The sequence below is a fragment of the Bos javanicus genome, chromosome 2 (genome assembly GCF_032452875.1).
Source record: "Bos javanicus breed banteng chromosome 2, ARS-OSU_banteng_1.0, whole genome shotgun sequence".
Classification (NCBI taxonomy): Eukaryota; Metazoa; Chordata; class Mammalia; order Artiodactyla; family Bovidae; genus Bos; species Bos javanicus.
Genome location: NC_083869.1, coordinates 129,318,582 through 129,345,375, shown reverse-complemented (window position 1 = coordinate 129,345,375; position 26,794 = coordinate 129,318,582). Strand labels below are relative to the sequence as shown.

General features: G+C 52.5%; 2 protein-coding genes and 1 long non-coding RNA gene across 5 annotated transcripts in view; 1 reads left to right on the top strand and 2 right to left on the bottom strand.

The window, feature by feature from the left end:
- The window catches only part of TCEA3 (transcription elongation factor A3), a 45,672-nt gene extending 41,526 nt beyond the window's left edge, over positions 1-4,146 (bottom strand). For 2 of the 3 annotated variants that reach the window (XR_009731788.1, XM_061393624.1), the window contains exons 1-2: positions 3,992-4,146; positions 2,156-2,218 (exon numbers count right to left, since the gene is read on the bottom strand). Coding sequence is in view for 2 of the 3 variants with exons in the window: in XM_061393624.1 (XP_061249608.1) it covers positions 2,156-2,218; positions 3,992-4,060 (132 nt within the window). In the remaining variant the exon portion in view is untranslated. The remainder of the gene's footprint in view (positions 1-2,155; positions 2,219-3,991) is intronic. The other variant, XM_061393636.1, reaches the window with a different exon arrangement.
- Positions 2,765-14,284, top strand: LOC133233647 (uncharacterized). The gene is made up of 2 exons (XR_009731792.1): positions 2,765-3,160; positions 13,826-14,284. It is a non-coding gene; the product is annotated as an uncharacterized LOC133233647 (long non-coding RNA).
- The window catches only part of ASAP3 (ArfGAP with SH3 domain, ankyrin repeat and PH domain 3), a 51,115-nt gene continuing 32,635 nt past the window's right edge, over positions 8,315-26,794 (bottom strand). Inside the window, 21 exon segments of the mRNA XM_061393553.1 lie at positions 8,315-9,700; positions 11,058-11,116; positions 11,119-11,147; positions 11,692-11,917; positions 12,869-13,064; positions 13,193-13,300; positions 13,394-13,461; positions 14,077-14,192; positions 14,360-14,445; positions 15,615-15,792; positions 15,977-16,071; positions 16,353-16,486; positions 16,568-16,758; positions 16,890-16,938; positions 18,808-18,895; positions 19,214-19,283; positions 20,419-20,528; positions 20,710-20,796; positions 20,978-21,053; positions 21,471-21,556; positions 21,804-21,915. Coding sequence (XP_061249537.1) covers positions 9,584-9,700; positions 11,058-11,116; positions 11,119-11,147; positions 11,692-11,917; positions 12,869-13,064; positions 13,193-13,300; positions 13,394-13,461; positions 14,077-14,192; positions 14,360-14,445; positions 15,615-15,792; positions 15,977-16,071; positions 16,353-16,486; positions 16,568-16,758; positions 16,890-16,938; positions 18,808-18,895; positions 19,214-19,283; positions 20,419-20,528; positions 20,710-20,796; positions 20,978-21,053; positions 21,471-21,556; positions 21,804-21,915 — 2,281 coding nt within the window. The 3' untranslated portion in view covers positions 8,315-9,583.

Here is a 26,794-nt window from a genome sequence, read left to right as displayed (position 1 = left end):
GCTTTATTGGCTATGCCAAAGCCTTTGACTGTGTGGATCACAATAAACTGTGGAAATTCTGAAAGAGATGGGAATACTAGACCACCTGATCTGCCTCTTGAGAAACCTATATGCAGCTCAGGAAGCAACAGTTAGATCTGGACATGGAACAACAGACTGGTTCCAAATAGGAAAAGGAGTACGTCAAGGCTGTATATTGTCACCCTGCTTATTTAACTTCTATGCAGAGTACATCATGAGAAACGCTGGACTGGAAGAAACACAAGCTGGAATCAAGATTGCCGGGAGAAATATCAATAACCTCAGATATGCAGATGACACCACCCTTATGGCAGAAAGTGAAGAGGAACTCAAAAGCCTCTTGATGAAAGGGAAAGTGGAGAGTGAAAAAGTTGGCTTAAAGCTCAACATTCAGAAAACAAAGATCATGGCATTCAGTCCCATCACTTCATGGGAAATAGATGGGGAAACAGTGGAAACAGTGTCAGACTTTATTTTGGGGGGCTCCAAAATCACTGCAGATGGTGACTGCAGCCATGAAATTAAAAGACGCTTACTCCTTGGAAGGAAAGTTATGACCAACCTAGATAGCATACTCAAAAGCAGAAACATTACTTTGCCAACAAAGGTCTGTCTAGTCAAGGCTATGGTTTTTCCTGTGGTCATGTATGGATGTGAGAGTTGGACTGTGAAGAAGGCTGAGTGCTGAAGAATTGATGCTTTTGAACTGTGATGTTGGAGAAGACTCTTGAGAGAGTCCCTTGGACTGCAAGGAGATCCAACCAGTCCATTCTGAAGGAGATCAGCCCTGGGATTTCTTTGGAAGGAATGATGCTAAAGCTGAAACTCCAGTACTTTGGCCACCTCATGCGAAGAGTTGACTCATTGGAAAAGACTCTGATGCTGGGAGGGATTGGGGGCAGGAGGAGAAGGGGACGACAGAGGATGAGATGGCTGGATGGCATCACTGACTTGATGGACGTGAGTCTCAGTGAGTTGGTGATGGACAGGGAGGCCTGGCGTGCTGCGATTCATGGGGTCGCAAAGAGTCGGACATGACTGAGCGACTGAACTGAACTGAACTGATGACTCTGGAGTATTTATGACATTTGTTTTTAACATAATTTAATTGTAAGCATATAGTTTAATGTTAAAAACAATTTCTGTATTTAACAACAATGCTGAAAGTTCAACAACCAGCATTAAACCAGTCCCAGCTCACCACTGGGTGTGTGCCTGTGTAGGTCACACTGCATATATAACTGGTTCATGTTGGAGAACAGCCGTGCGCGCCGGCTGTACTGGACTCACAATGCCGTGGGCAAATGTTGCCAGGCACGTCTTTTGGCATGCACGTACGGGACGTGCAGCCAGCAGAATCTCCAGCTCAGGTGGGGAGCTGCTGTGTGTATGCCGCTCAGAGGACTGGGCTGATGGAAAAGTTCGTTCAGGTTTTTCCAAAAAAGCTGTCATGGAAGCCCGCACGAACTTTTTGGCCAACCCAATATAATGTGTCTATTTGTCTTTGTGGGATGACGTCTATGTCGCAACCCGTCTGGACACGTAAGTGCAGCTGTTTGCTACGTTTATAGCTTTGCACGTCGGGGCACAGCTTATGGTGCACACGCACACGTTTAAACATGTGTACAGTTGTCTTCGTGTCTTTTTCTGAAAATATAATGGTCAGTGTGTCGGTCGTGTCAGGGTCAGTAAGCACATCTGTCGTGCAGTTATTTATGTTCACAGCTGCTCATTTAACCATACGGTGTGTGGCTGCATGTAGCTATGTCTGTGTGTGATCGTGCGGCATTTTGCTGTATGTCTGAGGCTGGTACAGAAGATATGCGCTTACAGCATCTGACAAAAGCCCTAAGTTGCTGGGACTTCAGTAATTGGCAGTAAATCCCGGGCCTGAGCTGCAACGTGGAAGATCCGTCTTCTTACAGGAAGTGTGTCCTCCCCCTAACCACCACTGGGCGGGCCCACTTTGGCTCCCAGAGCAGGCCCCACCTTTCTAGGTTACATGCCCAGAGCTCTGTGCCCACCCAGATGCTGCCAAGAACCCAGGCGCAGACGTGGCTGCAGACCGGCTCTGTGTTCCAGGGACCCTGTGGCCAGACTTGCATCTTTCCTGGAGAGAGCTCTGGGTACTTACACAGGACTCCTTGCCAAAGGACACTATTTCTTCTTCCCATTTCACAGAAGAAGAAATCCAGGGCTAGAGAGAGAAAGCAGAGTGGTGGGTCTAGAGCCATAAAAGGAGTGAGGGGAGGCCAGGGCAGGTCCCTTCCTCCTCAGCCACTCTGCCTTGTCTCAGGTCTCCTAAGCTTCCCACTCCTGCTCTCTCACCAAAAGGCCTAGAATCTCCTGGCCGAAGTCGGGGGTCAGCAACTGGCAGGGCTGGGACAACTTGTCTGATTGAGGTGGAATCTGGTTCAAGAGACCCAGGCTGGGGTTTGCCTCGCCCAGCTGAGTCCCATGACCTGAGGCTCAGTTTCACTGACTTTGGAGCATCCTGGAATGGAGACTCCTTAAAATCTGCAGGTTTCTGCATTTCCTCTGGCTGAGCAAAAGCACGTGTCACTCTCTGAGCCTTCCCAAGTGCCAGCCCAGATCATCCTAAGGGTTTCACATCTCTTCCACCTTCACCATCACCAGCAGAGACAAAAAAAATCCATTGACAATCCTTCCCAGGGGGTAGGTCATCTCATCTCACAGATGAAGAAACTGAGGCTCTGGTCTTCAGATGGACACCAACTCAATACTGCCCATGTCTTACTTGAGGGCTCCCTGTCACCCCATGGGTCCAGCAATCCCTCCCTTGTCCCTGCTCTAAAGGCACCCTTAGGGTCCAGCCCTTTCCTGAGCTTCTAGGATTACAGAGTGTGTTGGATATTCAAGTCCTGCTTCCACATGTGCCCCTGGATGGCAGAAGGAAGAGGGTTCTGGGACAGGGTCGAAAGGGAGGGGGGACTGCCTGCCAGGCTACCCTCCCAGGCTACCCTCCCCTCTCACCCCACTCTGGGTGAGTACCAGCCCTCCCTATCCCAAGGCCAAGTTTGCTTGGCTAGGAATCCAGCGGCAGCCAACTTGAGGCAAAGATCACGGAAGGATCAAATATTAACTTCAAGCCAGGCACTGAGCGCTCAGGGATCCGCAGGTAGGGCTCCCAGTCCTGATTCTTCTCAACCTCCCGGCTCCGCTGTCCCCGCCGCCGCCGCCGCCGCCCCCGCCCCCAGCCCTGGCCGCCAGCCGGTCCCCGTTTCCCCCTCCCGGCGGGCCCCGTGGGCGCAGCGGCTGCCCGACACCTGTTAGGCCCCCGCCCGGGGCCCGGGCCCCACCCCGCGGCCAAGGAAAGCGAGAGTGGCCAACAGCTCCTGGAGCCTCTAGCCGTGCGGTTGCGGGAACCCAGGCCCTTGGCTCTTTTTGGGTCAGCTCCACTCCCGGGGTGCGGGGGTACACACTGCTCAGCACCCCTCATCAGCTCAAGTTTCTTCCCACTTCTCGGGTCACCCAGGAGTTCTTTCCACCCTTATCTCCGGGTCTCCCGTTCCGCGGTCGCCAAAGCTCCCCCCGGGCTTTTGCACACGCAGAGTCCAGGGGTTCCGAAAGTCCTTTTCCAGCTCCTGTCTCCCATTCTTTCCCGGGCCCCGCACGACCTACCCGAGGGCCCCCAACCCTGCAGGTCCAGACGGACGTGCACAAGAAGCCTTCGGGTCTTCGGGGGCTAGCTCGGTGCTCCCACAACACCCCCCCCCCCACCTCACCCCCGGCGCCCTGGGGCCACGCACACGCCCACCCTGAGATGCCAGTCTTCCCCCCTGGGGCGCGGATCCCAGCCCCAGCCGCTCCTCCCTCGGGTCCCCGAGTCCCGCGCGCGCCTCCCGGGCGCCGGGCCAGCACGCGCCCCCGGGACTCCTCGGAGCTCGCACGCCCCGCGCCTGCCCCGGAGTGGGGAGCGGGGGTTGCAGCCCGAACTCTGCAGCCTCACCGTCTTCTTCCTGGCCACCATCTTCTCCAGCTTCTTGGCGATCCTTAGCAGCTCCTCTTCCTGGCCCATGTTGGCCCGCGACGCCCGGCGGGGCTAGGGGCGCAGGGGCCGCAGCCGGGCTGCGGGGGGTGCCGGAGGCGTAAAAAGGCAGAGGGCGCGCCAGCCGCTCGGGCCCCAAACACACCCGACACACACGCCCGGCGGGGGCGGGGCTCCCCCCACCCCTCGGCCGCGGGCCTCCCGACGTGGGGGAGGGGCGGCGTGCACTAAATATAGACTTCAAGGACTCGCCCGGGCAAAGATTGCCCGCGCCCGCCAGCCCGGCCTCCCCGGGAGAGGGACAAGCCTGCGAGAGCCCGGCCGGTCCTGGAGGGGCGGGGTGGGGGGCCTGGAGCGGAAGGAAGATTCGGGAAGGAGGGCGCTCCGGCGAGTGGGGGCGGCCGTCGAGGCGAGGAGGGCTCCTCTCTGCAACCTTTGCAGCTCAAACCCGGCGCACCTACTTCGCGCCGATGCCCAGGTGGAGGCAATTGGGTATACTCGAATCCCCTTATTTTTGCAGGATCGTGAAATCCAGTTCTGTCCCATCTCCGTGCTCACTCATTGGCGCACACGGCCTGCGCACATACGCGTGTATCCAGGCCCACCGTGGCCTTCAGTTTTGTTTGTTAAAGCGAGGTTTTGCATTTCTGGTCCCACGACTGCACTCTAGTGAGGGTGAGGGCTTGGGAGATCCCTAAGTGCGCCCGACTTTGAGAACTTTGGATCCAGATGCATGAGTGCCCTTCAGGATCTGCACGCTGCCTCCCCAAGGAGATTGGGTCTGGAAACAAAATTGTGCCCCCACAGCTGTGCACACGTCTGTGTTCCTGCGGAAGGACCCTTCCAGTGCCCCTAGCTGACCCACATCCCTTCCTAAAGGAGTGAGTTTAATTGATAGAAAATGATCTTTGCGTGTGTGCAGTGTGTGTGTGTGAGGGTGTTTATGGGCCTGGAGGGGAATCAGGGAAAATGGTTCACAGTGTGTGGGGTGTGGGGAGTTGTAGCTGGGGGTGTTCAAGGGAAATCTCCAGACTTTCCTGAAAGAACCTCAGAGAATGGATGACTGAGTGGACTCATCTGGCTTCTGATGACAAACTGAAATTAAAATACATGATCACAGTTCAGGCATATGGAGTCGGGTGGCCATTGAGGATCTGGTATCAGACACATCTCTGCACCATTCAACACTTGAACTTTCAGGACTTGCCTGGCAGTCCAGTAGTTCAGACTCTGCTTCCACTGTAGGGGACATGGGTTCGATCCTTGGTTGGAGAACTAAAATCTCATATGCCATGTACTGTGCGGCCAAATAGAAAAAAAAAAAAAGATTAAACAAAACCCTTAAGCTCTCTTTGAGCTGTACCAGCTCCAAGAACATCACCAGAGTGCTCAGAACAATACCTGCCAGCTGCAAACCTTTTTGTCTCAAGGTCTCCCCTTGTAATTATGCAACCATTTTGGATCGCAACCAATCTTTACTTCATAAGCACCTTTACTTCTGGCCAGCTGCAATTGTAATTCCTGATAAATAGCTCATGTAACTGACTATAACTTAGCCATTTTCTCCTTTATACGCCTGCCCCATTCTGAAGTCCTGCAGAACACAGTTCATGCACTTCTCCAGGACTACAGAGCTACTAAAACCCAAATAAAAAAACTTTTTTCCCAATCAATCAGGTCTCCATTTCTAAAACTGGGCTAAAACTTCTAACTGCTGCTGTGTGACCTGGGACCAAGGTAGGAAGGGGTGGGTTTTTCATTCATTCAACAGATACACACTGAATGTCCAAGCAACGAACAAAATAGATCTAGTCCCAGCAAGCTTGAGGCAGTATCTGGGTAAGAAAAACCTTAAAACAAATGTGGACACCATCACTTCTGTGTTATCACAACTAGGGTGAGGGTCAGGAAGTAGAGGATACTTTACAGACATATCTGAGGGGTTTTATACCATGTGGCATGTCATGTTCTCTGAAGAAATGACGTTTAAACTTTGGGCGGATGTACTCAGTGGGAGTTGGTGGGTCGGAGGAGGAGAGTTTTGAAATAAGAGAAGAGGGACTTCCCTGGTGGTCCAGTGGCTAAGACTCTGTGCTCCCAATGTAGGGCGTCCAGGTTCGATCTCTGGTCAGGGAGCTAGATCCCACATGCCACAAGTAAAAAAATCCCCCATGGTGAAATGAAGATCAAAGATCCTGAGTGCCACCACTAAGATCCAACTCTTTGTGACTCCATGGACTGTAGCCCACCAGGCTCCTCTGTCCATGGAATTCTCCAGGCAAGAATACTGGACCCAGCACAGCCAAATAGATAAATACTAAAGAAAAAAGAGAGAGAGAGAACAAGAAACATTCATTCATACGTGTATTTACTGAGCGCCTACTAGGTGCCATGCACGTTTAGCCTTGAACATCCCAAGAGGTACAAATCAATTCTGCTGGAATTCCAAATGTGCAAAACTTATGGAAGGGAGAGTGTTTGGCCTGTCAGGGTTAAAGGAACTGAGAAACTGCTGTGGCCACAGCACAGAGGTGAGAGGTGTGTGCAGAGGGGGAGCGGCCTGATCATAAAAAACACTATGAGCCACTTTCAGGGTTTATCAACCCAAGCATGTCCCTCTGGGTTGAAGAGACAGCTGTCTGCAATTACTTACGACTGGTCTTTTTAAAAAAGCAGATTTGAGTTTTCTCAAATCTCCACCCAACTCCCACTGTGAATTAACTGACATCAAAAGAAGCCAAGACCTTCATCAGGGCTTGAATGGACGCTAAGAAAACATCAAGTCCTACCCTTTCTTTGTACAGATGGGAAGATTGAGACCCAGTGAGGACTACGATTGCACTGCTTAACCGTTACCAGTTAGTACCCACTACCTCCCCTCTGCCTACCCATCCACCGTGGAGGTCAGGTCAGTTCAGTTCACTCAGTTGTGTCTTGGCGACCCCATGGACTGGCCCCAAGGCCTCCCTGTCCATCACCAACTCCCAGAGTTTACTCAAACTCATGTCCATTGAGTCAATGACGCCAGCCAAGCATCTTTTCCTCTGTCATCCCCTTCTCCTCCTGCCTTCAACCTTTCCCAGCATCAGTCTTTTCAAATGAGTCAGTTCTTTGCATCAGGTTCCTAAACACATCTCTGACAGCTTCCTGCATCTGACTGAAGGCTTCAGAGCAGCCAGGAAGTTGAGAATTAAGAACTGGCACTCCTAGAAAGGACCCCTGAACCAGTGAGAGACTAGAGTTGGGGGTAAATACACCAGTCCTTCAGTCTCCATGGGACAACTTGAAGGCATGTTCTAATTAATACAATCTGTCAGAAGTTCCCTTCTTTTCTCAGGGTGGTAACTCATTAACACACCCTTTACTGCTTTTTTCCTTCTTTTTAAAAATATGTGTTTATTTAGGGGACTTCCCTGGTGGTCCGGTGGCTAAAACTCTGTGTTCCCAATGCAGGGGGCCAGGGTTTGATCCCTGATCAGGGAACTCAATCCCACATGCCACAACTAAGACCCAAGGCAGCCAAATAAATAGGTAAATGTATTTAAAATATTTCTTTCTTTAGCTGCACTGTGTCGTAGTTGCAGCATGTGGGATCTTCGTTGGGGCGCGCGGGCTTCTCTGGAGTCTCTTCTCTCTAGTTGCGTGTGGGCTCTGGAGCACACGGGCTCAGGAGTTGTAGCGTGCATGCCTAGTTGCCCTGCAGCACGTGGCATCTTAGCTCCCCGACCAGGGTGGAATCCGCATCCCCTGCCTTGGATGGCAGATTCTTGACCACCGGCCCATCAGGGAAGTTCCTCCTTCGCTGTTTTTTGACTTTCTGTTTCCCTGCTCCCTCGTTGTGCTTCCTAGGACGATCTCACAAATAAACTACCCTCTCCAATCTTTGTCTCAGGGGAGATGAAGTTGAAGCAGGGACTGAAGCAGAGCTACACTGCAGGTCTCCAGACTCCCAGGCCAGTGCTCTCCCTCACACTGTGTTTTCCCAGCCTCAGCACTATTAACATTTTGGAAATTCATTATTTTGATGGGCTGGCCTGTGAACTGAAGGATGTTAAGCAGCAGCCCTGAACGCTAGCCACTAGATGCCAGCATCACCTTCCAGTTGGGAACAGTAAAAGATTTCTCTGCCTTGCCATATGGCCTTGGGGGGAGAATCACTCTGGTCACCATCTACTGCTCTGCACCAGGCTGTCCCTTTTCCAAGTCTAGAGCAAGAATTCCAAGCCCTAAGAATCTCTCCCCTTCCCTATGGCTCTTGAGAGCACATAAATGATACCACTGAAATTTACTCCAAAAAATCCTTTATTAGAGATGAGTGAAATAATAACAGATCTGAGATGAATAAAACCAGTCACTGGGGGCTCTGAAGACAACCCTGCTCCTGTGGGATCACAGACTGGCCGGGTCTCCAGGGTAAACAGCCCAGCCTCCCTGGCCAGGCTGCTGTGTTGGCCACTGGCATCTTCCAGCCGCCCTCGCTCATCCCGGTCCACCCTGCCAGGGCCCAGTGCCCAGCGCCCACAGAACTGATGTGTTAGAGACTGATGATGGTGTAGGTGTATCTGTTTTCCAGTATGGGCCTGAAAGCGATGGTGGGATTTCTGATGCTAGGAAGCAGAACCTTTAAGTCTCCACCCTCCATTTCTATCACTCTCCTTTCTCCTTTCTTGGCCCTTTGCTTCCCCCAAGACTGGAAGGCTCCTGAGCTGACTGAGAGAAACAGGAGAGAAACGATGATAATCATCCTAGACCACGCCTTTCCTTCTGGCTAAATCAAGGAGAGTAGGCAAATCGGGGGTGAGCCCTACCCTACCTCCTGGCTGGGGATCTAGCAGAGGTCCACAGCAAGGCTGTGCTGTCCCTCAGAAGGAGTGATATTTAGAATATTTATTTAACAGCCAGTACAGGATGGGCATTGACCAACCAGGATGGATGCAGGCGGCAGACAACTGGAATACCATTTGGGTATAAGCCAGCTGATCGTCAGTCTGCCCCTGAGCCCAGAAGCATCCTCTGGAACGGCCCTGCCCATTCCCAAGCCTAACTCTTGGGACCAGCTGCTGGGAAAGGGACCTCAGCTGCAGGACCTGTATCTTATTCCTGTGGCCTCTGCAGTGCCTGGCTCAGGAATGGACAAAGAGCCAGAACTCAGTCAAAGAATACTAGGCTAATGAATGACTGAGAAGACAGTCCCTAGTCTGGCAGAATCCCTGGCCTATAGAATGATGAATGTGAGCTAAAGTCCCCCAGACTGATGGAAGAAACACAGTCCTGCTCTGATGAAAGATTTAGGGTTCTGCAGCTGGAGCTAAGTCAGGAGCACTAGGGTCCAGACAATAGGGTTCCCTTGTCCCTGGCAGGTATGAGATAGAGGAAAACAAACCACCGTCGGCCCTAACACAGAGGGCCCAGTGTTCCTGGCAGGGGCAGGGGCTCACGGCAAGGAGGAAGGCCAGCCACAGAGGCACAAGGGACAGAAAGAGCAAGACCCCAGGGCATGAGCACCTCAGCTCCTGTCTGGTGAACTGAAGTCCTAGCTCTTAATGCTGGGCTTCAGCACAAGGGTGGTTCAGGCATGCAAGGGCCAGCAAGGAGCCAGTCCTGCAAAAGCTGCACAGAGCTCGGCAGGAGAACCCCAGTCCTCGAGCCGTCTCCTTCAGGGAAGCCGACCTGGGGAGGAAAGGATGAAAATTGATATCTTCTAAGCACTGGGAAGGGCAACCCACTCCAGTATTCTTGCCTGGAGAATCCCACAGACAGAGGAGCCTGGCAGGCTACAGTCCATAGAGTCACAAAGAGTCAGACACGACTGAAGGGACTTGGCACGCACACAAGCACTTATTATATCCCAGCTGTTTATCTCACTCAGTTTCAAACAGTTCTGTTGTAGGTAAATGAAATTATCATGAATGAAATACCCAATTTTAGAGAATGAAACTGAGGCTTGAAGAAGTGAAACACCACTTCTCCAAGACCTCCACACACCAAAGCAGGTCCTTATTCTCACATCTCAACAACGAGCATCAAGCGGGTAATGGACGATGGTGGCCATAGACACACATTCGTGACTGGTGCCTGCCTTTGGTGGACTGAGGATGACAATTCCCCAGAGAGACCCAGTTCCTCCCATCCCTTACTCTCAACACAGACAACTGATGCCATCCCTGGTGAATCCCCAGGGGAACCAGGAACAGAGGTGGCTTCCTTCTCGGCATGCTTGCCTCTGTCCTCTGCCCACCCCAAGGCTCCTCATCTAAAGATGTATGATTGTTCGAGACTCTAATTCAGCAGGGAGAAGCTGGATTAGGGATGACAGCTCTTGCCGTGATAGCACGGCAAGAAGATGATAGCACATCCCTGAATGCCTAGAAGTTTCAGCAGATTCTAGGAGACTCCTGTGCAAGGGGAGAGTCCGGCAAACCAAGGGCTGGTACCATAATCCTACCCTAATCCTAATCCTAATCAGCCACCTAATTAGCCACCCTAATCCTACCTCGTCTGCAGGGAAGCAGCACCCCTTCTCAGTGATCAGGCTGGCTGACACTGCTTTGCTTATCCTCCCCAGGGGAGCAGCCAGAACTTGGGCCTCGCCACCTCTGCCGTCTCTCAAGGCCACCGCTCTCCCCAGCTGCACCCATCAAGGGCTGCAGCAGGGAGGAGGACCATGAGGAAAGGGACTGGCCAGACGAAGGCTGCCCCCCAGTGCTGGAGAGAGATCTCCTGCCCGAATACACTCACTCTTGACCAACTCTGCCTCCCAAGCACCCTGTTGTGCATGCATGCCTGCTCAGTCGCTCAGTCGTGTCCAACTCTCTGCAACCCCATGGACTGTAGTCCACCAGGCTCCTCTGTCCCTGGGATTTTCCAGGCAAGAATACTGGAGTGGGTTGCCATTTCCTACTCCCGGGAATCTTTCCAACCCAGGGATTGAACCCACGTCTCCTGCATTGGCAGGTGAATTCTTTGGCACTTCATCACTTGGGAAGCCCAGGCACCCTGTCACCATCCTGCAAACCGCATGTCCTACCATCACGTTCCTTCCGGGTACAGGCTGCCGGGCTGAGCGACACTCTTCCAGGCTCCGCCCCCTCGCCGATAGGAGCGAGTGCTCTCGGAGCTGGAAGACAGGGAAAGGCTAACGTGACCCCCGTGCCCAGAGAGCCCCTTGAAGTTGGGGGAAAAGGCTCAGGGAGAGAGCGAGGCTGGGGGCTTGGGATGGCTGGGTAGACAGTCCATGAGGCCCCCAGGCCGAGTCCATCACAGGCCTCAGAGGCCTGGAACTGACCTCCACACTGGAAATTTCCCCATGTCTATTCCCCAAACTCCAAACTGAAAGGGTCTGCAAGGAAGGCAAGACTGAATCCTGGGTTGGAGGTGGGGACAGAGTGAAGACCCCACTGTGAAACCCCAGAACAAGTACACAGGTGGGACAAGGCCTTCGCTCTTTCAGCCTAAGCCCCAGACTCAGGAGCAGATGTGTGAAGGGGGAAGAGGTCCAGTCGCCCTCCACTTAAGGTCTAGCATTTCCACATCGTTCATGGGCCTCAGAGCTGGGAGGCATCTCAGGCTTCAGGCAGGCACCCTTTAGAGGTGGGGAAGTAAATGAAGGCTCAGAGAGGTCTGGAGACTTGGCTACTTTGCACAGCCGGGCTTTCACCAACCTGAACCTCACTGGGGGATACATCTCTGCAGGGGAGATTCCAGATGTCAGGCTGGGGCGGGAGGGGCCTGGGGGCTCGCAGGGGCCCTCTTCAGAGCTGGGTAGGGTTTCATTGGGACCCCCAGGTTCCACAGGGCTTGTGAGGCTGGAGGAGGAGGAGGCTGGGCTGCTCAGGTTCTCAGAGGCCCCAAGGGACTCTGAGCTCAGGCTGGGAATTTCAGAACGATCTGAAATCAGAAGTGATAAAGCCTGTCTTCATCACTTATGCAAAGGAACTTTTGACCTTGGGGACCTATCATGGTTCTCTCCCAATTCCCCACCCCGCCACCTACCTCTCCAGCACTTAACTCTTCCCCATCATGCTTCAGTCTCATGGCTCACACTGTTCACTGTTTTGCTTCTGCTCACACCCTCTCCTCAATCTGGACTCTCCTGCTCATCCTTCAGGCTCAGCTCTGATGCTGCCCCCTCCAAGAAGCCTTCCTAACCCCCACACCAATCCTAACAGGGTCAGCTCCCTTCCTCTCCTGAGTTCCCAGAACAAGCTTGTTCATTCATTCAACCAAGAGTTCTTGACAACAGCCAGGCACTGTGCTAGGTGCTGGAGAAATAGTCAGCAAAGCTTGCTTCTTTCCTTTTGGGATTTATGTCCTATGTCACACTATGCCTTATATTATAATGAGCTGCTGCTGCTGCTAAGTCGCTTCAGTCGTGTCCGACTCGTAGCGACCCCATGGCTGCAGCCCACCAGGCTCCTCCGTCCATGGGATTTGCCAGGCAAGAGTACTGGAGTGGGTTGCCATTGCCTTCTCCTATAATGAGCTAGCCTCCAGTTTTTATCTCCCTCTCTAGACTGCATCTCAGTAGACCCCAAGGGACTTGAGATACAGTGGATGCTCAAAACATTCTTCCCTCTCTTTTATTTAAGTGAAGCACTGAGGAATCTGGAATAAGACATACCTGGGTTTGAAGCCCACATCAGGGTTTAGCTGTGGGATCTTGGGCATGTTACTTAACATCTCTCTGCCTTTACCTATAAGGGGCAAATGATAACCCCTACCTGCCAGGTGATGGTGAGGATAACATGGACTAACACAACGCTCTTAGCTCAGTCCCCCAGCACATAGCAGGCCCTCAATGAATGGCATGAGAGAATTTTTCTGGGCAACCAACCATACCTCCACTGGCATGTCCCACACGCCCTTGGGCCATGGTCCGAGAAAGGTTTTTGACCGGCAAAGGTGGGGGGCAATCCTCACTCTGGCTCTTAGGGGCAGCTGGTCCCAGGCTGGTGATGGTCTCATAGGTCTTGTTGCTGATGTCCAGCCTGCCACTGGTCCAGCGGGCCTGGGCTGGGGGCTTCAGTGCACAGCGCTGCTGGGGCAAAATGGTGATAGGGAAGATGGCCTTGGTTCCCCGTGCTCAGCCCCACCCCTCCTCACCTCAGGGCCCATCTGACTCTTCCCTTGGGCTGTCTGGAGACCCGAGAGGCTGGGACGCACCTTCTCTTCCTCATCCTCCTCACTGTCGGAGCCAGGCTCTGTGGAAATTCCCCAGGCGTAGTCCAAGTGCAAGGGGAAGGTGAGGGTCCCGGCCTGGGCCTGCTCCAGCTGCCAAACACAAAACCTTTGTAGTTCAGAAGGCCAGGGGCTCGGTGGAGAGAGACGAGGGGTCGGGGCTCCCTCTCCTTCCCTAGATCTCACCAGGTTCTCACACTCCTTGTGCTGCTTCCTCCTGGCTATGTCCAGAGCTGTCTCTCCTGCCTCATTCACTAGGAGGGATAAAGACAGCGGTCATGGTTAGGGTCAAAGAGGCATTATAACACAGAGGTTAAGATGAGTCTTGGAATCAAAACTGTCTAGGTTTTAATCTTGGCTCTGCTACCTCATGGCTGTGTGACCATGGACAAGTGACTCAACCTCTCTGGGCCTTAACTGTCTCACCTATAAAGTGAGTATGATACTAACTACTGATGAGGTTGTTGTAAGGATTAAGTTAATGGACATAGAAAACCTGGCACATTATCAGGTGCACATTAAACAGTCAATTGTAGCTATTCTAAGCACTATTATTCAGATTTAGTTAATGTTTACTTGACTAGGTACTTTCAGAAACATTTTATTTTATCCTTTTAGCAGGTCTACTAGGTCAGTGATTGCATGCCCATTCTACAGATGAAGAAGCCGAGGTTCAAGAGATGAACAGACAAACTCCAACATCACAAAGGCGGTCAGAAGCAAGCCAGGGTAAGAACCCAAGTCTGTCTGCAAAGTCCATTTGCAGTGCTTGGACTCTCCAAGTGCTCTGTGTCTGGGAATAAGCCAGGAAGTCCGCCACGAGGGGTAGCCAGGAATGGGGGGTTGATGGAGGAGTTGTCGAGCCCCACCTGTGGCCACTGAGGCTCTCCCTTTCAGCAGCAGCTTGAGGCAGTCGAGCTGGTTATAGAAGGCAGCGCAGTGGAGGGCGCTGTTCCCATCAGCAGCTTTGGCATCCAGGTGACCACTGCGGGTGTCGGGGGGTCAGGGATGTAGGGAGGTAGGAAGGGAACAGACAGGTGAGGGGGTCAGAGTCAGGGGCAAAAGAGGGAGAGGAAAGGAGGGAGGAGACGGGGAGAAGAGGAAGGAAAGGGGAGCGTGAGGAGGTGGGCAGGCGGGCAGGAAGGTTCTCACCCATTTTGGATGATGAAATCCACCAGGGGCAGGGAGGCCTGGTTGGCGACTCTGACAGCCAGGTGCAGGGCGAGCTCTCCAGGTGCCTGAATACACGTCCACACCTCTGAGTTTCCCCCAGTTCACCTGCCCTCACAACATTACCCTCTTGAATGCTTGCTGCCCCCTGACACCTCCAGATATGAGAGTGCCAGAACCCCGGTGAGAGGAGACTGAATGGGGAAACCTCAGGTTTCAGAGCGGGGTGCAAGGCCATTCCTTCACTCCTTCCTTCAGTGGTTCTGCCTCCTCCTCCCCCAGGAGAAGGTGTTTCCCAAACTTGGTTCTTGGCTCTGCACTCCTCTCTCTGCTCCTCCTTTTCATGACCCCCAAGACCACAAATAACCTTGAGCTTTCAGCTATCATTTGCATGTAAGTTGCTCCAAATTCTTAGCCTGTCTAAGTGCTGCACCCACCCTGGCCCCTGGACAGCTCCACCAAGATACCAGGCAGAAGGCTCAAAGACAAGGCACCCAATTACTGGTGCCCAATTAGTGTCCATTTAATCTTTCAAAAGTCTGTGTTATCCTTTCCTTCCCAGCTCACATGATATTTGTTACTAGATTCACCAATGTGATGGTCTTCCCCTGCTCTGATCTCATCACTCCTACCCATTTCTAAAGCTTTTCAAGAAAAAAAGAAAAGATTCTAACATTTATTGCATATATTATGCACCAGGCCCTTTCATACATGACTTAATTCTCACCTCAACCCTGTGGGTGCTATCATTAACCTGTTTTACAGATGAGGGAAAAAAGACTCAGAGAAGTTAAGTAACCTGCTCAGGAGCACACAGCTAGGAAGACAGAGCCAGGATCTGGCCTTAAGATTGCCTGACTGAAGCTGCGCTCTCCCATTTACCCCTCTGATGGCAGGGTTTGAGCAGATGTCAGAGGTGGGGCACAGGCTTCTCTGGTGGCTCAGATGGTAAAGAATCCACCTGCCAAGCCAGGAGAGCTGGGTTTGATCCCTGAGTCGGGAAGATCCCCTGGAGAAGGGAATGGCAGCTCACTCCAGTATTCTGGCCTAGAGAATTCCATGGACAGAGAAGCCTGGTGGGCTTGAGTTGCAAAGAGTCGGACACGACTGAGTGACTAACACACACATACACACACAGAGGTGGGGGCAGGGGGCAGTAATAATAGCCAGTCCTGGAGGAGGACAGGGTGTGCTAATTGTGTCTGGGTTGTAAGTGGTCCTTGGAGAAGGTTCTCACCTGCCCCTCGGGCCCTGGCAGTGGCTGTCCAAAGTCCTGCCCATTAGCGAAGGCCTCCAGCACAGACAGGAGATCCCGGTTGCAAATGGCTGTACAGAGTCTCTGAGGCTCAGGGGTGGACCTCCGGGCAAACCTGTGTTCCACATACTTGGCCACAATATAGTCCCTGCGGGCGCTCCTGCCAAAAATAACCGCGGGATGTCAGAGCAAGGACTGTTTCCACCCAGCTGACCCTTGAGACCATCCCACATGTCCTGGACTCTTCCAGACCGAAGCCTCCTCTTTCCCCAGGCTTCTCCCTGGGCTCTGGGGAAGCAGAATTTCCCCGGCCGGCATCCGCCCCCATCTGAGAATCTCCTTACATGTCACTCTCAGCGGAGGGCTTAGGGCCGCCGTGCGAGGGCAGCTGGGCCTCCATGACCTCATTGAAGCGAGTGTTTCCGATGTTCAGGGCCAGCTGGGTTCGCGGGAAAGTGATGGGGTTGAGACCCGGAGCTTAGGATAACACCCACCCCTGGAGGACTGAGCCCCCAGAGGTCCCGCCCCTCAGGCTCCCTCCTGGTCCAGGCCCCGCTCCTGACCATCCTCTTTCGGGCTTGTCTGGGTCCTGGCCCCAAATCGGCCGGGCCTCACCCAACCCCACAAGCTCCAGCGGAGCTGAACCAACGGGCCCAAGCCCCGCCCCCTAACCAGGCCACGCCCCAAACCCCGTCTGGCCCCGCCCCACCCCGCCCTCACCAACAACTCCGAGGGGCCCAGCAGGTCCAAGGTAAGGGACTGCATGCGTGAGAAGCGCACGCCCAGCTCGCGGTGGACGCCCGAGCACTGGATGCAGGTGAGCACGCCCAGGTTGGTGCTGAGCCAGGTGGGGTCTGCAAAATAGAGGCACTCGTGCCTCAGAGGCGTGGGCCCCGCCCCTCCACTTCCACCCGCTTCTCCTCGCCCCGCCGCACCTGCAGCCCCGCAGTCGCAGCACTGGCCATTCCCGGGCCTGCTCTTGACCTCGGCGATGAGCAGTTTGGTCAGGTCCTGGGGCTCCCCGTCCAGCCCGGCGGCCCCCCAGGGCCCCGGGCCGCTGCCGGGCTCCCCGAGGAAGGCACTGCTCAAGGCTTCGTCCTTGCTGTTCTGCAGCACTGACACCCACCTGCGGAGCCGGGCGAGCCACACCGTGGGGATGACGCCGCGGGTGATTGGGGGGGGGGGGTGCTTCTGTATCACGGCCGGAGGCTGCCCCCCTCACCCCCACCCCTTGGCTGGACTTCAGGGGGCACTCACGCCTCACACTCATGTTCGTCCTCCGCCTGGAAGTGGTACGTCCTGTTGTCTGTGGGGAAAGGAGAGGTTGTCTGGGCCACAGGGATCCTGCTGGCCTTACCTCCCTGGGCCCGAGAAGATGTCATCCCAAGTGCTGAGTCCAGAGGGAGCTTTTGTCCCTGTGGGGCCAGGCTTGGTTAGGCTACCAGGGGAGGGTGATGACAGTGGCCAGCAGAGGGGGCAGTTTCTCAGCAGTCTCCAAAGTCCAATTCCAAGAAGGCCCCTCTGTGTGAACCAGCTTCCAGGGTCAGGTGCCGTTTCCCAGGGCACAAGACCCCCCTCAGCCCACAAGCAGAGTATCCTCTGAACCTACAACCACCTTCCCACTCAGCCCCAGGTCCACAGCCTCCCTTCTGGTCTTCCTGGCCTGTCCCTGTCCCCGCGCCCCTACCCGCCTGCACCAGCTGCCAGATGGTTGGGCCCGAGGTTCTGCCCTAATCACGCCATTTCACTGCTCCAAGGTCTCCTGTGGCTCCCTCCTTCCAGGAAAGAAGGTCCAAATCTTTAAGAGGTATTCCCAGGGACTTCCCTGGTGACCCAGTGGCTAAAAATCCACACTCCCAATGCAGGAAGCCCAGATTCGATCCCTGGTCAGGGAACTAGATCCCACATGCTGCAACTAAGACCTAAGCCAAATAAAAACAATAAATAAAAAAAGAGAAATTCCCAGGCTTCATCTCCCACTGCTCCTATGTGAACCCTGCACCCTGGCTAAACTGGTGGGCCCACCCTCCTGTTTCCATGCCTTTCGCCACACCAGGTCCTGTCTCCTGAAATGTCCTTCCCTAGACTTGACGTTCTGGGTTCTTCAAGGTCAGACTCTAGAGCTCTCTCCTCCCAGCAGCCTTTCCTGATTCCCCCATGGCAGGGTAGGACTTCTGTCCTCTAATCTCTGAGGGGGCTCTATCTGCACCGCTCTTCTGGACACTTCCCATCCCCTTGTAGTCCTGGGTCTCCACATTACACCCCTGCCAGGCAGAGCTCCCCAAGGACCAGATCTAGGGCTTTCTCAGCCTGTGCTGGCCCCCGTGAGATGCCTGTCACCAAAGACTCCAAATGATGAAAATGGAACATTTTTAAGTAATAATAATTTTGAAAGCCAAATTACCCAAATCCATTTAAATATATTTTACAGAAATAATCATATTCAGAGTGGTGCGTGAATATATTTTGGGCTTCCCTGGTGGCTCAGTGGTAAAGAACTGCCTGCCGATGCAGGAGATGAAGGTTCGATCCCTGGGTGGGGAAGATCCCCTGGAGAAGGAAATGACAACCCCCTCCAGTATTCTTGTCTGGGAAATCCCACGGACAGAGGGCCTGGTGGGCTACAATCCATGCGGTCAGAAAACAATTTAGGGACTAAGCACGCACGCATGCATGTGGGTGCATTTTAATCTTTAATGTGATATAGAGTGAAGCTTTTAAATAGCCTGTCCAGGGCTTAAAGAGTTGTATGCCTGTGGTAGGCTATTTGATAAACACTTGGGGCTTCCCTGGAAGCTCAGCAGTAAAAAAATCCACCTGCAGTGCAGGAGACCTGGTTCGATTCCTGGGTCCGGAAGATCCCCTGGAAAAGGGAAAGGCTACCCCCACTCAGTATTCATGGACTTCCCTTGTGGCTCAGCTGGTAAAGAATCCGCCTGCAATGCGGGAGACCTGGGTTCGATCCCTGGGTTGGGAAGATCCCCTAGAGAAGGGAAAGGCTATCCACTCCAGTATTCTGGTCTGGAGAATTCTAGGGTCACAAAGAGTTGGACACAACTGAGCAACTTTCACTTGTGGAATTGGACACAGACCCCCTAATTGGAGCCTCCCAGGACTGACTGGTCTCTTAGAGAAGGCTTGGCCAGTTGAGGTGTAGGGGGCAGGGACTACTCACGGGTCACCAGGTCAAAGCACTTTTTCTCCTCGGGGTTTGGCCTTACTTGGCATGTCAGCAGGGTCAGCTTCACTGGGGGCCGGTTTATCTGTGGGAGGTTGCAGATGGAGGATGTACAGTTACCCTCTGGGCCTCCCAAACTCTTAGGCCTCAGTTTCCCAATCTGTTAAATGGGCATAATAATCATGTTCCAGTTAATGTCTCCCCTCTCCCAGCACCTCAAGGATGTGGAGGGTGGGCCAAGACCAGCTTGGGGGCTTTGGAGCCCATCCTTCCTCCTGCGGAGGGTCTCCCGCTCCCTGGGTCCAGGTTTGCATCTTAGAGGGAGGGCTTGCTACCTGTCTGTTCTGAACACCAGGAGGAGAGGACCCATCATGCCCTGAGATCCCCATCCTCCAGGCCTCACCGTGCTGTGTGAGATGGTCAGGCAGCCATACTTGACTCCACACTTCCTTTTCTGCCAGACTCTTCGAATTCTAGGGCCCAGAGGGATACAAAGACCATCACCCAGGGCTCACACTAGGTGTGAACATGTTGGTGAACAAGGTCCTAGACCAGGTCTCCGACCCCACCTGTATGACCTCCAGTCCCACTTCTTTACCTTTTCTGTCCCCTGACTCCGACCCCTATACTCCTGACTCCCTGACTCCCTTCCGATGAAGGAGGCACAGCCCTGCCCTTAGAAAGCTCCCAGTCAGATGAGGAAACAGCCCCACTCTCTGAGAGTCTTTATTCTAAAGGGGACCATGTGACCTTGGTCCTCTGAGAGCTTCCGGTCTGATGGAAGAGACACAGCTCGCAACCTTAGGGAGCTCCTAGTCTGAGAGAAGGAATAGGCTCTTGACCATGAGAGATGAATTGTGATTAAAGACCAAGCAAGATAAACACCGAGACTCCCAAAATAAGATGGACTTTCCAGGTGGCACTAGTGTTAAAGAACCCGCCTGCCAATACAGGAGATATAAGAGACGCGGGTTCAATCCCTGGGTCAGGAAGTCCCCTGCAGGGGAGCATGACTCCCGTATTCTGGCCTGGAGAAGTCCATGGACAGAGGAGCCAGGCGGGCTACAGTCCACAGGATTGCAAAGAGTTGGACACGACTGAAGCAACTTAGCATGCGAAATAAAATGAGCAAATCCATAGTCAAAGCTACTCAACACTTTTCCTATAAGAGGTAAATATTAATTGGTTTAACCAAGTTATTTTTCTCTGATAAAAACTGATTAGTTAGTAAAAAAAAAAAAAATTAATGAATGGATCCCATAAAGGCTTTTGCATTTACAGCCTGATTTTTGTTTTTCACATGAGGGAACAAGGCACAGCCAACATTTTCATGTCCAGGCATATTCAGTATATTACAACGGTTAAGAGTGGGGCCATGGAGACTGCCCAAAAAGTGTTTGGCGCTGCTGTTCTCCTTCTTTCCATTAAGAACTGCAACGTTCAGCAGAGTTCATGAGCCCAGGATTCTGGTGGTTTTGCACTGCAGCATGGAGGGCCCTGGAACCCTCAACAAATAATAGGAACTAGCCCTTCAGGCGCCTCCTTCAACCCTATCATTTACGTCTGTGTGGCTTCGGGCAAGTTACTCGAGCTCTCTGAGTCACTTACCCGTCACTTTTCTTATACAAGAAGCCAACCTTCTCTGTCCCAAACTGCTTGTTGCCTTGGTGCTGGTGGATGCTGTAGCCACCTCCCGAGTTCTTCCGGCTCAGACTCTCCTGTTGCTTGGACACGTGAAGGAGACCTCAGGGCATGTGGGGCAAAGAGCCCCGTTCTGCAGGGGTCTCGCTCAGGGAGACCTTTTCAAGGGGACCCTGTGGGGTCTTCCTTTATCTCCCTCCCTCCAGGGTGGGCCTGGGAGGGGGTGGGCACTTGTTTGGGGATGATTTGGGGGCTGACCTCTCTGCTCTCGAGCTGCAGTGTCCCTCGGAGGGAGTCCCGGAGCTGGGTCAGCTTCTGTAGCTCCTCCTCCTGGGCTTGACGCAGCTATGGGATGAAGGGCAGGACCCAGTTATCAGCTGGCAGTTGTGCCAGGCACGGAGCTCATGCCCAGAGCAGCAGGGCAGCAGCCTCGCTGTCTCGGCAGGAGCCAGCTCTTCCACAGCCACAGATGTTCCCAGGAGGACAGGGGGCTTAACCACACGCTCAGGGTTGAAGCCTGACTTACTGTGTGTACCGAGACTGCCAGCTTCTCGATGAAGGGAGACAGGCTCTGAGCTGCCTTCAAGCCATCTTGGAAAAAGCTGAGTTTGAGGCCAAGCACGGGACCAGAGAGAGAGAGAGAGAGATGAAAATGAGAGATGAAGTATGAGAGAAGGTGCTCTAAAGATCCCAGGGCACCTGGGGGGTGGTACAGTTTGATGGTCCAGATCCTGTTTTCTAGCTATGTGATCTTAGTAAATCTGAGCCTCAGTTTTTGCATCTGTAAAATGGGAATAATATCAGTAGCTGCTCAAGGGGGTTGTGTAAGTACTTAGTGCCTGATACCTGATGAACATTCAATAAAGAGCAGCTGCAAAAAGCGTTACCAATGACATACATTCACACATAGAAACTTCGAGGGTCTGCCAGACACTGGAGATGACCCTGTTCTGGGTTGCCTGAAGGGTTAAAGGGGCAAGAGACTGTGGGGATACGGGTGGGACATCAGGGGAACCTACTTGTGCTGAGCATGGAAGAATTTGATGAGGCTCTGCAGGAAATCAGGACCTTGCTTCATCTGGCTCTCCCCGGCTTTCAGCAGATACTGGGGAGAGGGCAGGGCAAAGTGTGTGACGTGAGCAAGACGGAATCCTGGGGACAAGAGGCTGCTGTCTTCATCCCCAGCTAATCTTCCTGGCCAGGACTGAACCTGGGTGACATCTCAAGGGCCATCTGGCAAGGACCTCGGCTGAGACTGTGACTGGGCCCCTGAGGGTTCAGGGATGTAGACTGGAAGACACATCCTATCCCACCCTCACCCTGGGGCCAGACTCACCCTGGGGCCCCCTTACCTCACACATGTGCAACTGGAAGACACGTCGTTCTCTCTGTGTGTCCTGGGCCACCTCCCCGGTGCTCCCTCCTATCACCCTGGCCCGGTCCCTCTCCTTCTCCAGCCTGGCCCTAGACCCCAAGGAAAGAGAGGCCTGAACAACTCTCCCTAAGCCCCTGCATGTCCCACCACCCCTACACGCTGCTCTCTGTATGGGCACACGAGGATGAGGGGGACCCTCCTTTGTGCCAGCTGTTGAGGTACAATGGTCAACAAGGTGGATTCAGAGAATCTACAGGCTGGTAGCGGGGAAAGACATGAATCAAATCACAGCCTTGCAGTGAATAAGGGGAGAGTAAAATGGGCATCCGACCTCATCTGGCTGCTCAGGATATGGGAGCTGAGATCTGAAGTCTAAGAAGCCAGGGCTGGTGGGAGGATCAGACAGCTGCAGACAAGAGAGACAGGGCTCACAGCAGGGATGGAGGGAGGTGCTTCCAGGGCCTGATTCAGACCATGCTGAGGTTCTCGGTCTTTGTCTCAAGAGCAATAGGAAGGAGTTAAGGGTTTCTAATGCAGGGAGGGGATGGGTTCCCATAGGGCCAGGTGGCATTGGAATTAGAGTTTGCTGGAAGGGATTTAGGACCATGGGGGTTAGGAGGCACCACAAGGTGCCTTCATTCTTCTGAGCCAAGAGCTTCCATTTAGAGCTTAGAAAACCTTGATTCTTTTCTTTTGTAGGTGAAGAAAGAAAGCACTTCCTACCCTGTAGCTGAGAGTAAGCTGGGCCTTCCCCTCCTGTTCTCAGGGTTGGTGGTTTCCCCTGTTTGGGGTTGGGTGGAACTGTGGGCAATTAGTTTCCTGGAAATCCCACACCCATTAGACTACCCACTCCCAACCAGGAGAGTATTTCCACACCTGGGGCTGGACCCATGAGCCTGTGTGAAGGAGACGACTTGCATAACAGTTTTGCTTCCAAGGGGGTGTCAAAGAAGACAGATGTGGGATAACCTTACATCTGCATTACTTCCCCTCTCTAAGCCTCAGTCTCCACATCTGGAAAATGGGGCTGTTCATCTGTACCCAGATGAGATAAAGGATGCAAAAGACTGAACACACAGAAGACTCTGCAGCTGTGCTACAGGCCTCTTTCGGCTGCAGTTCTTCCATCTACGAAGGGAGGAAGCAATGGCCTAGACTGAGTTCTCAGTCTTTAGTTCTAGGCTTTACTGACCTCAGACCTCTGGAATGGTGCTTATTTGCACACTCTGTCTCTGGAGACCTGAAGAGCAGTTTCTCAACCTTTGAACTACAGACATTTTAACCAGATACTTCTCTGATGTGGGGGCCGCTCTATGAACACAGGCTGTTTAGCAGTACCCTTGACCCCTGCCCGCTAGATGCCACCAGCATCTCCCTTGTTGTGACAACCAGAAATGTCTCCTGGGGGATAGGGTGGGGGTGCAAAATCACCCCGTGTGAAAGCCACTGCTCTGAGAGCAGACTTTTGCAGGGTTTTTAGTGGTTTTGTTTTTAATTTTCTTTGAAGTGGTGATTCTTCATTTCGCTAAAGCTTTATAATACCCCGGGAGGGAGTCTATGGCAGGAGAGTGGAGTTAGGTGGGGACTGACCCTGGGAACAGGCTTGAGGGTCAGGCAGATGCTTTTTTTGAGATCTGAAGATGAGTGGCAGAGAGAGGTGATGGCCAGGCCTGAACAACAATGAGCCCGGCAGCTCATTAAGCAGGACGGGGGACTGTGGGGGCAGAACAACTGGGAGAGGGCAAGGGGGGCTCCTGCCTTCACTGTTACCATGTCTGTAAACAGGGAAAAATGAAAAAATGAGCTACATATCTATCAACGGGAAGTGGTTAAATAAATTATGCTATGACCACACATAGGGATATTATGCAGCTGTTAAAAAAGGATGGGGAATACACTGACGTTTTGGAAAGCCTGCTCCAGAGTAAACGGACGAAAAAGAAGCCACGGTAAAGTGTCATGTCCAACTCTCTGCAACCCCATGGACTCTACAGTCCATGGAATTCTCCAGGCCAGAATACTGGAGTGGGTAGCCTTTCCCTTTTCCAGGGGATCTTCCCAACCCAGGGGTTGAACCCAGGTCTCCCACATTGAAGGCAGATTCTTTACCAGCTGAGCTACAAGGGAAGCCCAGTACAGTGGCTAGAAATGTGGATTTTGGATTTATGGCAGCTCCCTTGCTTATTTAACCTTTATGCATCTTTCTAAACCTCACCTTCCCCATTTCCAAAAATAAGACTAATACTGCCTAGGTCTCAAATGATCTAACGCATTGGAGACATTTAGTACAGTCCCTGGTTGTGGTAAGGCCCTCAGTAAACGGCAGGACTATGATGCTGCTAATGACACTGATGATTAGAGTAATAACCTGGTGATTCCTTTAGATACTTTTTTTTAGTGTAGGGTAGGCTTCCCTGATAGCTCAGTTGGTAAAGAATCCGCCTGCAATGCGAGAGACCTGGGTTCGATCCCTGGGTTGGGAAGATCCCCTGGAGAAGGGAAAGGCTACCCACTCCAGTGTTCTGGCCTGGAGAATTCCATGGACTGTATAGTCTACAGGGTCGCAAAGAGTTGGACACGACTGAGCGACTTTCACTCACTGACTTCACTCACTTCTTATTTAGGGCTTCCCTGATAGCTCAGTAGGTAAAGAATCTGCCTGCAATGCAGGAGATCCTGGTTCGATTTCTGGGTTGGGAAGATCTGCTGGAGAAGGGATAGGCTACCCACTCCAGTATTCTTGAGCTTCCCTTGTGGCTTAGCTGGTAAAGAACCTGCCTGCAGTGTGGGAGACCTGGGTTCTATTCCTGGGTTGGGAAGATCCCGGGAGAAGGGAAAGGCTACCCACTCCAGTATTCTGACCTGGAGAATTCCATGGACTGTATTGTATTGGGTCGCAAAGAATCGGACACAACTGAGTGACTTTCACTTCCAATAATTTTTTTTTTTAATGCCGGTCTAATGGAGATTAAAGGATAGAAGCTATTTAGTTCAGGATGAAGATAAGCTGTAAAGTATGATACAGGGCCTTGTGATTAATCATAGCTTTGTCCTTCAGCCTCAGCTATGGTAATTATAGAGATTTCCCTACAAAGTCTGATATAGTCACCCAAGATGACCCGAATCACCTCACACTAATAGCTGGGAGTGCTTGTATTGCAACACACACACCCCGACCCAGAAAATAACAAATTCCATTCCCTCCCTGTCCTCAAAGGATCACCAGTGTTTCTTAAACATTTCAAACCTTAAGAATATTTTTTATTTCCTTTGAATGGAGTTGCAGCAGGAGTGAAATAAAATAGTGAAAAGTGCTGAAATGCTAGTTACTAAGAAGACAGAGACAACTGGAGAAGGGGACCACAGCCATTGTCTAATGTGATCCAGGGGATGAGAGACAGGTACCGGTAGAGTGAGGATGTCGGGGTGGGGAGATGGGAGAGGGAAGGAATCAAAAGGAACCGTGCACCTGCCAACCTGGCCCCGTGAACCACCTCTCGGGCGATGCCTTTTCCAATCACCCTTCTCTCCACCCAAACAAAACCGCCTGCCCCTTCTGCGCCTCTGTGCTGATACCATCGCTAGAGCACTTTTACTTTGTATCTTCATTCTTTTGGGACTTTCTTCTTGCTAACAAACCAGTGGGATCCACTAAGGCAGGGATTGTGGTGGTATTTTTTTCCCCTCACTACTCAACCTAGAAATTGGGGATGACAGCCCCTTTTCCCTTCCAACAACAATCAAAACTGATAACTGATGTAAAAAGCTTATCACAGCAGTTGGCACAAAGGAAGCTCTTAAGGAAGTATTATTAGCTGCTGTTATTAATATTTATTTTGAAAAAGATGTATTTGGCTGCACTGGGTCTCAGTTGAGGCATGTGGAATCTTTAGTTGTGGAATGTGAGATCTAGTTCCCTGACCAGGGATGGAACCCAAGCCCCATGCATTGGAAGCATGGAGTCTTAGCCACCGGGCCACCAGGGAAGTCCCTTAATAATTATTTTTAAGCGATAATTTTGTACTGTGTGCTCTGCTAGACCCATCACACACTAAAGCAACAACCCCGCAAGGCAGGAATCATGACTTTATTTTATAGACAGGGAGCCTGAGGCTGAAATGGTAAGTGACTTGTCCAAGCCACACAGCCGCTAAGAACTAGAGCCAAGATTTGAACCCAAGTCTGCCTGATGCTAGAGCCTTATGGAGGGTGCTGGTAGCCAACACTGTGGCTCAGATTCATCCCCTCCCTCCTTCCCTGGCTGGTCTCCCCAAGCTGGTGACAGTCGCAGTGTCTCTTCTGATAGATCACGGTCAGAAACTATCTTACAGAAGGTGAAGCTGAGACCCAGAGAAGGGAGGTAATGGCTCAAGATCCCAGGCTGGTGGGGGAAATGCTGGGAGCAGAGGTCTGGGCTTCTGCCTCTCTACCGCGTGGTGTTATTCTGGCCCCAGTTCTGGCTCAGCAAGAGGGCAAATAAGCACGTGTTGACCTGCAGTGCCAGGGGCTGTCTCGTCTCCACATCAACCCTGGAAAGTAATGTTGGCTCCATTTTTCAGATGAGGAAACAGCCCTGAAAATGGAATAGCCTAGGTAACTGTGTCTGCTGCCCAGGGCCTGGGATGCCTTTCTTAGCAGCCCCAGGTGGGGAGGGGACCTTCTACAGCAACAGCCAGTGTGTGAGAAGCTGGTGGTGATCAGCAGATGTTATCAGGGCCCTGGGTCCTTGCAGCTGCTGCCCAGACTGGTCTGGTAAGAATGAAGTGCAATTACACAGCAACTTTTGGTTTGCTAATATCTAGCTATACCTGGAGCCCTCGTAAAAGGAATGCACACAGTCACCTGTGCCAGGACATAATGGCTCAAACTGTGTAACATGAGAAAGAGACAGGAGGCTACGTGGAGTGACCGGAAGAGCACCAGACTCAGAAATCCTGGGTTCTAGCCTAGGCCCTGTTGGTAATTCAC